The 12,056-nt window shown below is 50.1% G+C and overlaps 1 protein-coding gene across 2 annotated transcripts in view; it reads left to right on the forward strand.

Moving 5' to 3' along the window:
- LOC140387381 (recQ-like DNA helicase BLM) overlaps positions 1 to 11,420 on the forward strand; it is a 62,876-nt gene extending 51,456 nt beyond the window's left edge. The window contains exons 21-22 of one of the 2 annotated variants that reach the window (XM_072470388.1): positions 8,296 to 8,500; positions 10,755 to 11,420. In XM_072470388.1, coding sequence (XP_072326489.1) covers positions 8,296 to 8,500; positions 10,755 to 10,902 — 353 coding nt within the window. In that variant the 3' untranslated portion in view covers positions 10,903 to 11,420. Of the gene's footprint in view, positions 1 to 8,295; positions 8,501 to 10,754 lie in introns of those variants that run through there. The other variant, XM_072470389.1, reaches the window with a different exon arrangement.
- The last annotated feature ends 636 nt before the right edge of the window (positions 11,421 to 12,056 follow it).

Consider the following 12,056-nt stretch of genomic DNA (forward strand, 5'->3'; position numbering starts at 1 on the left):
GAAAAAATGAATTGGATACTCGAAATTTATTTTAAGAAAGGAATGGGTGAACAGTTTGGAGCTCTTTTCTCAGGATAACTTGATCTGGGCGGTACGGCAGCACAGTGGTTAGCACTGTTGCTTCGCAGCACCAGGATCCCAAGTTCGATTCCCAGCTTGGCTCGCTGTCTGTGCGGAGTCTGCACGTTCTCCTTGTGTCTGCGTGGGTTTCCTCCGGGTGCTCCACTTTCCTCCCACTAATCCTGAAAGACGTGCTGTTAGGTAATTTGAACATTCTGAATTCTCCCTCAGTGTACCCGAACAGGCGCCGGTATGTGGCGACGAGGGGATTTTCACAGTAACTTCTTTGCAGTGTTAATGTAAGCCTTCTTGTGACAATAAAGATTGTTATTATTATGAGAAGTCTTTAATATTCGGAAGGATTGAATAGAGTATATGTAGAGAATAATTTCCACTTGTGGGGCAGTGACTTACGCAAAGTATAATGCCACAAGGCTCCTCAAACCTCAGAGTCGTGAACACAGCCCAGTCCCCCACACAATGGACTCTTTGTTTTTGCACTGAGTGCTGAATTTGGTGCATTTGAGTGCCATAGTGAGAGTTTGGTGACTGAGGGAGTATAAGGCTACATTTTAATCTAAAGTCTAGTCTTTCTTTTATTTAGTTAATTAACTTAAAAGTTGCTGTTTGGTTTAGAAGAAGGTGAATTTTCAGTCAGCTTTAAACAAAGCTTCTACTTGTAGGCACTTGCAGCTGGAGCTTGTTAATTAGATTAGGCCAGGTTTCAGAGACTAGATTCACAGTATAAAAGTGATCCCCTACAGTGCAGACTTTGTTTGCACTGAGTGCTGAATTTGGTGCATTTGAGTGCTATAGTGAGAGTTTGGTGACTGAGGGAGTGCTGAATTTGGTGCATTCGAGTGCTATAGAGAGAGTTTGGTGACTGAGGGAGTGCTGAATTTGGTGCATTTGAGTGCTATAGTGAGAGTTTGGTGACTGAGGGAGTTAGGTGAGGAGGGAGTAAGATGCTCCTTTCATTTTGTTTCCTACATTTCCGCAAAGAGTGAGAAGAGAGCCAGGAGTTTACAGAGAGTGCAGCTGACTGGGAGCAGAGTCGGAGGGCGGAGATCCAGTTGGTCCACAGGGCAGCTATATTCTGTAAGGTAAGAGGGGATGGAGGCGAGGCCAGTTGCATGCTCCTCCTGTAGGATGTGGGTGGTGAGGGATACCACCGGTGTCCCCGCTGACTATACCTGCGGGAAGTACACCTAACTCCAGCTCCTCAAAGACCGTGTCAGGGAACTGGAGCTGAAGCTGGATGAACTTCTGATCATCCGGGAGGCAGAGGGGGTGATTGAGAAGAGTTACAGGGAGGTAACCACACCCAAGGTACAGGACAAGAATAGCTGGGTTACAGTCAGGGGGAAGAACAAAAAAAACAGCAGACAGTGCAGGGATCCCTCGTGGCCGTTCCCCTTCAAAACAAGTAAACCGTGTTGGATGCTGTTGGGGGGGGATGACCTACTGGGAGAAGGCCCTAGCGGCCAGGTCTCTGGCACTGAGCCTGGCTCTGGGGCTCAGAAGGGAAGGGGGGAGAATAGAAAAGCAATAGTAGTAGGAGATTCAATGGTTAGGGGAATAGATAGGAGATTCTGTGGTCGCGAGCGAGGCTCCCGGAAGGTATGTTGCCTCCCGGGTGCCAGGGCCAGGGATGTCTCAGATCGTGTCTTCAGGATCCTTAAGGGGGAGGGGGAGCTGCCAGAAGTCGTGGTGCACGTTGGTACCAACGACATAGGTAGGAAAAGGGGTGTGGAGGGAATAAACAAGTTTAGGGAGTTAGGCTGGAAGTTAAAAGCCAGGACAGACAGAGTTGTCATCTCTGGTTTGTTGCCGGTGCCACGTGATAGCGAGGCTAGGAATAGGGAGAGAGTGCAGCTGAACACGTGGCTGCAGGAATGGTGTAGGAGGGAGGGCTTCAGGTATTTGGATAATTGGAGCACATTCTGGGGAAGGTAGGACCTGTACAAGCAGGACGGGTTGCATCTGAACCAGAGGGGCACCAATATCCTGGGAGGGAGGTTTTCTAGTATTCTTCGGGAGGGTTTAAACTAATTTGGCAGGGGAATGGGAACCGGATTTGTAGTCCAGCAACTAAGGTAGCCGATATTCAGGACGCCAAAGCGTGTAATGAGGCAGTGGGGAAGGGAACACTGACAAAGGAGAGTACTTGCAAGCACGGAGATGGGTTGAAGTGTGTATACTTCAACGCAAGAAGCATCAGGAATAAGGTGGGTGAACTTAAGGCATGGATCGGTACTTGGGACTACGGTGTGGTGGCCATCACGGAAACTTGGATAGAAGAGGGGCAGAAATGGTTGCTGGAGGTCCCTGGTTATAGATGTTTCAATAAGATTAGGGAGGGTGGTAAAAGAGGTGGGGGGTGGCATTGTTAATTAGAGATAGTATAACAGCTGCAGAAAGGCAGTTCGAGGAGTAGCAGCCTACTGAGGTAGTATGGGCTGAAGTCAGAAATAGGAAAGGAGCAGTCACCTTGTTAGGAGTTTTCTATAGGCCCCCCAATAGTAGCAGAGATGTGGAGGAACAGATTGGGAAACAAATTTTGGAAAGGTGCAGAAGTCACAGGGTAGTAGTCATGGGTGACTTTAACTTCCCAAACATTGAGTGGAAACTCTTTAGATCAAATAGTTTGGATGGGGTGGTGTTTGTGCAGTGTGTCCAGGAAGCTTTTCTAACACAGTATGTAGATTGTCCGATCAGAGGAGGGGCAATATTGGATTTAGTACTCGGTAATGAACCGGGGCAAGTGATAGATTTGTTAGTGGGGGAGCATTTTGGAGATAGTGACCACAATTCTGTGACTTTCGCTTTAGTAATGGAGAGGGATAGGTGCGTGCAACAGGGCAAGGTTTACAATTGGGGGAAGGGTAAATACGATGTTGTCAGACAAGAATTGAAGTGCATAAGTTGGGAACATTGGCTGTCAGGGAAGGACACAAGTGAAATGTGGAACTTGTTCAAGGAACAGGTACTACGTGTCCTTGATATGTATGTCCCTGTCAGGCAGGGAAGAGATGGTCGAGTGAGGGAACCATGGTTGATGAGAGGTTGAATGTCTTGTTAGAAGGAAAAAGGAGACTTACATAAGGCTGAGGAAACAAGGTTCAGACAGGGCGTTGGAGGGATACAAGATAGCCAGGAGGGAGCTGAAGAAAGGGATTAGGAGAGCTAAGAGAGGGCATGAACAATCTTTGGCGGGTAGGATCAAGGAAAACCCCAAGGCCTTTTACACATATGTGAGAAATATGAGAATGACTAGCGCGAGGGTAGGTCCGATCAAGGACAGTAGGGGGAGATTGTGTATTGAGTCTGAAGAGATAGGAGAGGTCTTGAACGAGTACTTTTCTTCTGTATTTACAAATGAGAGGGGCCATATTGTTGGCGAGGACAGTGTGAAACAGACTGGTAAGCTCGAGGAAATACTTGTTAGGAAGGAAGATGTGTTGCACATTTTGAAAAACTTGAGGATAGACAAGTCCCCGGGCCTGACGGGATATATCCAAGTGTGAGTTGGTGCAGTGAGCACAGGGTGAGTGAGTTGGTGCAGTGAGCACAGTGTGAGTGTGAGTTGGTGCAGTGAGCACAGGGTGAGTGTGAGTTGGTGCAGTGAGCACAGGGTGAATAGGAGTTGGTGCAGTGAGCGCAGGGTGAGTGAGTTGGTGCAGTGAGCACAGGGTGAGTATGAGTTGGTGCAGTGAACAGGAGTTGGTGCAGTGAGCACAGAGTGAGTGCGAGTTGGTGCAGTGAACACGGGGTGAGTGAGTTGGTGCAGTGAGCATGGTGAGTGTGAGTTGGTGCAGTGAGCACAGGGTGAGTGAGAGTTGGCGCAGTGAGCACAGGGTGAGTGTGAGTTGGCGCAGTGAGAACAGTGTGAGTTGGTGCAGTGAGCACATGGTGAGTGTGAGTTGGTGCAGTGAGCACAGGGTGAGTGTGAGTTGGTGCAGTGAGCACAGGGTGAACAGGAGTTGGTGCAGTGAGCACAGGGTGAGTGTGAGTTGGTGCAGTGAGCACAGGGTGAGTGTGAGTTGGTGCAGTGAGCACAGGGTGAGTGTGAGTTGGTGCAGTGAGCACAGGGTGAGTGTGTGTTGGTGCAGTGAGCACAGCGTGAGTGTGAGTTGGTGCAGTGAGCACGGGGTGAGTGTGAGTTGGTGCAGTGAGCACAGGGTGAGTGTGAGTTGGTGCAGTGAGCACAGGGTGAGTGAGTTGGTGCAGTGAGCACGGTGAGTGTGAGTTGGTGCAGTGAGCACAGGGTGAGTGAGAGTTGGTGCAGTGAGCTCAGGGTGACCGGGAGCACAGGGCGAGTGTGAGTTGGTGCAGTGAGCATAGGGTGAGTGTGAGTTGGTGCAGTGAGCACACGATGAGTGTGAGTTGGTGCAGTGAGCACAGTGTGAGTTGGTGCACAGGGTGAGTGAGTTGGCGCAGTGAGCACAGGATGAGTGTGAGTTGGTGCAGTGAGCACAGGGTGAGTGTAAGTTGGTTCAGTGAGCACAGGGCGAGTGTGAGTTGGTGGAGTGAGCACAGGGTGAGTGCGAGTTGGTGCAGTGAGCACAGGGCAAGTGTGAGTTGATGCAGTGAGCACGGGCTGAGTGTGAGTTGGTGCAGTGAGCATAGGGTGAGTGAGAGTTGGCGCAGAGCACAGGGTGAGTGTGAGTTGGCGCAGTGAGCCCCGTGTGAGTGTGAGTTGGTGCAGTGAGCACACGATGAGTGTGAGTTGGTGCAGTGAGCACAGTGTGAGTTGGTGCACAGGGTGAGTGAGTTGGCGCAGTGAGCACAGGATGAGTGTGAGTTGGTGCAGTGAGCACGGTGAGTGTGAGTTGGTGCAGTGAGCACAGGGTGAGTGTGAGTTGGTGCAGTGAGCTCAGGGTGACCGGGAGCACAGGGCGAGTGTGAGTTGGTGCAGTGAGCATAGTGTGAGTTGGTGCAGTGAGCACACGATGAGTGTGAGTTGGTGGAGTGCGCACAGGGTGAGTGCGAGTTGGTGCAGTGAGCACAGGGCAAGTGTGAGTTGATGCAGTGAGCACGGGCTGAGTGAGTTGGTGCAGTGAGCATAGGGTGAGTGAGAGTTGGCGCAGAGCACAGGGTGAGTGTGAGTTGGCGCAGTGAGCACAGTGTGAGTGTGAGTTGGTGCAGTGAGCACAGTGTGTGTGTGAGTTGGTGCAGTGAGCAGAGGGTGAACAGGAGTTGGTGCAGTGAGCACAGGGTGAGTGTGAGTTGGTGCAGTGAGCACAGGGTGAGTGTGTTGGAGCAGTGAGCTTGGTGAGTGTGAGTTGGTGCAGTGAGCACATGGTGAACAGGAGTTGGTGCAGTGAGCACAGGGTGAGTGTGAGTTGTTGCAGTGAGCACAGGGTGAGTGTGAGTTGGTGCAGTGAGCACAGGGTGAGAGTGAGTTGGTGCAGTGAGCTCAGGGTGACCGGGAGCACAGGGCGAGTGTGAGTTGGTGCAGTGAGCTCAGGGTGACCGGGAGCACAGGGCGAGTGTGAGTTGGTGCAGTGAGCACGGGGTGAGTGTGAGTTGGTGCAGTGAGCACAGTGTGAGTGTGAGTTGGTGCAGTGAGCAATGGAGATGGGGATTGGAGCAGTGTGCACAAGGTGTGTGTGAGTTGGTGCAGTGAGCACGGGATGAATGGGGTGTTGGTGCAGTGAGAACGGAGTGAGTGTGAGTTGATTTAGTGAGCACAGTGAGTGAGTTGGTTCAGTGAGCACAGGGTGAGTGTGAATTGGTGCAGGTTGGACAGGGCGAGTGTGAGTTGGTGCTGTGCGCTCATTGTGAGTGTGAGTTGGTGCAGTGAGCACAGTGAGTGTGAGTTGGTGCAGTGAGCACAGGGTGAGTGTGAGTTGGTGCAGTGAGCACAGGGTGAGTGTGTTGGAGCAGTGAGCTTGGTGAGTGAGTTGGTGCAGTGAGCACATGGTGAACAGGAGTTGGTGCAGTGAGCACAGGGTGAGTGTGAGTTGGTGCAGTGAGCACAGGGTGAGTGTGAGTTGGTGCAGTGAGCACAGGGTGAGTGTGAGTTGGTGCAGTGAGCACAGGGTGAGTGTGAGTTGGTGCAGTGAGCACAGGGTGAGAGTGAGTTGGTGCAGTGAGCTCAGGGTGACCGGGAGCACAGGGCAAGTGTGAGTTGGTGCAGTGAGCACGGGGTGAGTGTGAGTTGGTGCAGTGAGCACGGGGTGAGTGTGAGTTGGTGCAGTGAGCACTGAGTGTGAGTTTGTGCAGTGAGCAATGGAGATGGGGATTGGAGCAGTGTGCACAAGGTGTGTGTGAGTTGGTGCAGTGAGCACAGGATGAATGGGGTGTTGGTGCAGTGAGAACGGAGTGAGTGTGAGTTGATTTAGTGAGCACAGTGAGTGAGTTGGTTCAGTGAGCACAGGGTGAGTGTGAATTGGTGCAGGTTGGACAGGGCGAGTGTGAGTTGGTGCTGTGCGCTCATTGTGAGTGTGAGTTGGTGCAGTGAGCACTGAGTGTGAGTTGGTGCAGTGAGCACAGGGTGAGTGTGAGTTGGTGCAGTGAGCACAGGGTGAGTGTGTTGGAGCAGTGAGCCTGGTGAGTGAGTTGGTGCAGTGAGCACATGGTGAACAGGAGTTGGTGCAGTGAGCACAGGGTGAGTGTGAGTTGGTGCAGTGAGCACAGGGTGAGTGTGAGTTGGTGCAGTGAGCACAGGGTGAGTGTGAGTTGGTGCAGTGAGCACAGGGTGAGTGTGAGTTGGTGCAGTGAGCACAGGGTGAGAGTGAGTTGGTGCAGTGAGCTCAGGGTGACCGGGAGCACAGGGCGAGTGTGAGTTGGTGCAGTGAGCACAGGATGAGTGTGAGTTGGTGCAGTGAGCACAGTGTGAGTTGGTGCAGTGAGCACAGGGTGAGTGTAAGTTGGTTCAGTGAGCACAGGGCGAGTGTGAGTTGGTGCAGTGAGCACAGGGTGAGAGTGAGTTGGTGCAGTGAGCACAGGGTGTGTGTGAGTTGGTGCAGTGAGCGTGAGTTGGTGCAGTGAGCGCAGGGTGAGTGTGAGTTGGTGCAGTGAGCGCAGGGTGAGTGTGAGTTGGTGGAGTGAGCACAGGGTGAGTGTGAGTTGGTGCAGTGAGCTCAGGGTGAGTGTGAGTTGGTGCAGTGAGCTCAGGGTGAGTGTGAGTTGGTGCAGTGAGCACTGAGTGTGAGTTTGTGCAGTGAGCAATGGAGATGGGGATTGGAGCAGTGTGCACAAGGTGTGTGTGAGTTGGTGCAGTGAGCACAGGATGAATGGGGTGTTGGTGCAGTGAGAACGGAGTGAGTGTGAGTTGATTTAGTGAGCACAGTGAGTGAGTTGGTTCAGTGAGCACAGGGTGAGTGTGAATTGGTGCAGGTTGGACAGGGTGAGTGTGAGTTGGTGCTGTGCGCTCATTGTGAGTATGAGTTGGTGCAGTGAGCACAGTGAGTGTGAGTTGGTGCAGTGAGCACAGGGTGAGTGTGAGTTGCTGCAGTGAGCACAGGGTGAGTGAGTTGGTGCAGTGAGCACATGGTGAACAGGAGTTGATGCAGTGAGCACAGGGTGAGTGTGAGTTGGTGCAGTGAGCACAGGGTGAGTGTGAGTTGGTGCAGTGAGCACAGGGTGAGTGTGAGTTGGTGCAGTGAGCACAGGGTGAGAGTGAGTTGGTGCAGTGAGCTCAGGGTGACCGGGAGCACAGGGCGAGTGTGAGTTGGTGCAGTGAGCTCAGGGTGACCGGGAGCACAGGGCGAGTGTGAGTTGGTGCAGTGAGCACAGGATGAGTGTGAGTTGGTGCAGTGAGCACAGTGTGAGTTGGTGCAGTGAGCACAGGGTGAGTGTAAGTTGGTTCAGTGAGCACAGGGCGAGTGTGAGTTGGTGCAGTGAGCACAGGGTGAGAGTGAGTTGGTGCAGTGAGCACAGGGTGTGTGTGAGTTGGTGCAGTGAGCGCAGGGTGAGTGTGAGTTGGTGCAGTGAGCGCAGGGTGAGTGTGAGTTGGTGGAGTGAGCACAGGGTGAGTGTGAGTTGGTGCAGTGAGCTCAGGGTGAGTGTGAGTTGGTGCAGTGAGCGCAGGGTGAGTGTGAGTTGGTGCAGTGAGCGCAGGGTGAGTGTGAGTTGGTGCAGTGAGCGCGGGGTGAGTGTGAGTTGGTGCAGTGAAGGCGGGAGGTCCGGCTCCTGCCCCAATAGTAAGTTTCTTTCCAAGATTGAAGTTGGTGAAGTTGACAACTTGTGAAGTGTGAAAAGGGAATAACCACAATGTCACCGTTACAGTAACAGAGGAGGAAGTGGATCAAACTGCTTCCAGCAGTTGGATAGACTGCGGAAAATCCCAGGATGAGGAAGATCAGTGTGAGGAGACCTCGATGTACTTCAATAGAAACAAATACACCAGCAACAGGAAACGGAAAAAAGGATCGTATCACAGAAGGACAAAGAAACGGAAAACTGGACACACCAACCAGCAATCTTCAAAAAGGTACGTGACTCCCCCAGATCATCTCTGCAATCTGCCTTCATTGCTAAATAGCGGAGAGTGAGTGCCTGATCACCTCAACGTTTAACATACTGTGGTCTCTTTTGACGTATGTTGACTGTTGTCGCACACATGCCAGTCATAATATGCACTGTAGATTCCAAAAATGGGACAGGTTGAGGTAACCTAAAAACGTTAGGTGGGGTTACGGGAATAGCGATGTGTGGGCTTGGGTAGGGTGCTCTTTCCAAGGGCCGGTGCAGACTCGATGGGCCAAATGGCCTCCTTCTGCACTGTAAATTCTATGTATTGGGTATTGCAAAAATCTTTATTTCTTTCAGTTCCCCTTCGCCCTAACTCTCTCCAAACTTATCCCTGCACTGGTGATTGTGTACCCTTCACCCAAAGTGACACATTTTACAAACAAATTTTGGGATCGCAATCACATTTTTCTTCCCTGAGGCTAACTGTGTAGCATCTCCACTGCTCCAAGCTGAGACCTATTGCGCGCCGGTATCTGTACTTTACCAATTAGCCACTGGAGGGGGCCATTTCACAACGTTCTGAAGTTGGAGCAGATTTAGCAAAGTGTTTCCCACAGCACAGTCCTACTGCACCTTATTGCAAGCCCATGGTGCTGGGCGCGGCATCTCAGGAAAATATATTGGCCTTGGGGAGAGTGTAGTGCCGATTCACCAGAATGGTACCCGAGGATTAAATTATGAAGGTAGGCTTGTCGTCTGTTCAGCATGGAAACTCGAAGGTTAATCTAATTGGAGTGTTTAAGGTGACTGGACAGGATATACCGAGAGAAACGGATTCCTCTGCTGGGGGTGTGCAGAATAACCGTACAAAGATCAATATCAGGACGCAACTCCTCATGCAGAGGGGAGAGAAAGCTGGGACCCCCCCCCCCGGCTGCCCCCAGAATGGCGGGGAGATGCTGGGCTTGCGGTAACATCGCTCTCTGGCCCAGTAATCCAGAGACCCTGGCTAATGCTCTGACAACATGGACTCAAATCCCACAGGCAGCTGATTAACTTCAAATAGCGAATAAACCTGGAATATATAAAGCTTGTCGTCCATGATGGCGACCATGATACTACCAGCGATCGTTTTAAAAACCAATCTGGTTCACTCGCATCCTTCAGCGAAGGAGATCTGCCGTCCTTACCCGCTCTGGCCCTACACGTGATTCTTAATTGCCCCTCAGGGTAATTAGGGATGGGCTTTGCCAGCAATGAAAGAATTGACAAAAAGTTGTTTGAGGCTGAGATTATTTGGAAATTTTAAGAATTGAATACATTTTTATTAGGCAAGTGTATTAAGTAAGGGTGGGTCGATGGGAGTTCGGAGACATATTAGTTAGGGCCCCGTATCTAAGGAAGGATGTGCTGGCCTTGGAAAGGGTCCAGAGGAGGTTCACAAGAATGATCCCTGGAATGAAGAGCTTGTCGTATGAGGAATGGTTGAGGACTCTGGGTCTATATTCGTTGGAGTTTAGAAGGATGAGGGGGGATCTTATTGAAACTTACAGGATACTGCGAGGCCTGGATAGAGTGGACGTGGAGAGGATATTTCCACTTGTAGGAAAAACTAGAACCAGAGGACACAATCTCAGACTAAAGGGACGATCCTTTAAAACAGAGATGAGGAGGAATTTCTTCAGCCAGAGGGTGGTGAATCTGTGGAACTCTTTGCCGCAGAAGGCTGTGGAGGCCAAATCACTGAGTGTCTTTAAGACAGAGATAAGTTCTTGATTAATAAGGGCATCAGGGGTTATGGGGATGAGAAAATATCAGCCATGATTGAATGGCGGAGCAGACTCGATGGGCCAAGTGGCCTAATTCTGCTCCTATGTCTTGTGGTCTTAATCACTACCTGATTGAATGGTGATACAGAGGCTTGTGGGGCTGAATGGCCTCCTAATCCGCTCACGTACCATTAAGTAGGTGAACACATTCAAACCCACAACCAGCAATGGATATGAAGGGCCAGTTAATTTACATTTTGTGATGTTGTTCAAGGATTGAATGTTCTCCCGCAGACAGAGGACAGTTTGAGGCTCCTCTTGGAACAATGCCTTCAGATCCTTTACATCAATCTGAATTCGCAGACACTCCCAGCAGTTTAATGTGACTGGACAGTGGTGTATGTTACTCCATTCAGGGATAACATCCTTTGTAAATGGTTAACGATTATATAGGTGTAATACAATCTGGTCGATCTAATAATTGTTTTTTTTAAATAAATGCAGTTCTAATACAAAATCTGCGACAACTACAAAACATTCTAGCCCCAGACCAGCAGCGGGCAGCAGGCGACCAGGGGTAATGCCACTGCCGGTCCCTCGCAGCAACACCGGTCACCGGCCTTTCCTCAAGCCATCGTACTCATTCAGCTAACCTTCACTCAGACTTTCGCCACGGGCGCAGTCCTCGCGACGTATCCGTGACGGAGACGGCTGGATGTTCCTTGGGCTGTGTTTAAGAAGGAAGTTAAATCCAAAGCACTTTTCTGAATTTGAGTTCCAAGAACTCGGTAGGTGAGTGGATGCTGCAGATTGAAACTGCTCTTTGCAGCTGAATCCGAAGTGCGTCCTCTGACTGAAGAGCCTCGAGCTACATTGATGCAGTACCCTCCGGGACCGGTGTATTGACAGCTACCGGCAGAAGCCGTGCCAATTGTTTCGCTCAGTAATCTCCCAGGTTATACTGCCACCTGCGTTGATCAGCTGCTTTGCATTGACACAAACGTATTTGTGGAGGCACAGCATTTGAATTTGGGCAGGGAAATAAACTTCTAAGCTATGGTGTGTCTGAAGAATATCCGGTTTTGTGGGGTCAGGCTGGAATTCTTGTACAGTAATTTCCTTGTGTATTCACTAACTAACTGGTCCCAATAAAGTTGTTTATTTAACAGACCTTTTCCTGCAGACTGTAATTATACATTAGTTAAATTTAGCAATTAGCTTTAATAAGTTTGCTGCTCACCTGTTTTTTTTTTAAATACCTGTATTTCTGATTAAATATACATAAATTATATACAAATTAAATTTTAATCTTGAAGCCAGATTTCCATATTTCGAAATGTTATTTCTGCTACAGAACCTGATTGGATTTTTTTTTTCTGGGGTTTTAGTTGTATTTATTTCCCCAGGTGATTGACCCTCCTCATGCTGGTGGAGGCAGAGACCCTCATTGCATTTAACACATATTTAGATGTGCACATGTGATAGAACATACCGTGCAGAAGGAGGCTATTCGGCCCATCGAGTCTGCGTCGGTCAAAAACAACCACTGTGATAGCCCTGTGGCTTCACATTTCCGGTTTGATTCCCCACTGGGTCCACTTGTGCTACCATGCTGCCCATACAAAGCTATGGGCCAAATGCTGGGAAATGGGTTTAGAATGGTTAGGTGGTTGTTTTTGACCGATGCTGACGCGATGGGCCGAAGGGCCTTTTCTGTGCTGTATGATTCTATCACTTTTTAAGTCTTTTTAAGTGGAATAAATATGTTTTATTCCAAACACGTATGAAACACAGCAACATATACAA

Source organism: Scyliorhinus torazame, chromosome 12 (genome assembly GCF_047496885.1).
Source record: "Scyliorhinus torazame isolate Kashiwa2021f chromosome 12, sScyTor2.1, whole genome shotgun sequence".
Classification (NCBI taxonomy): domain Eukaryota; kingdom Metazoa; phylum Chordata; class Chondrichthyes; order Carcharhiniformes; family Scyliorhinidae; genus Scyliorhinus; species Scyliorhinus torazame.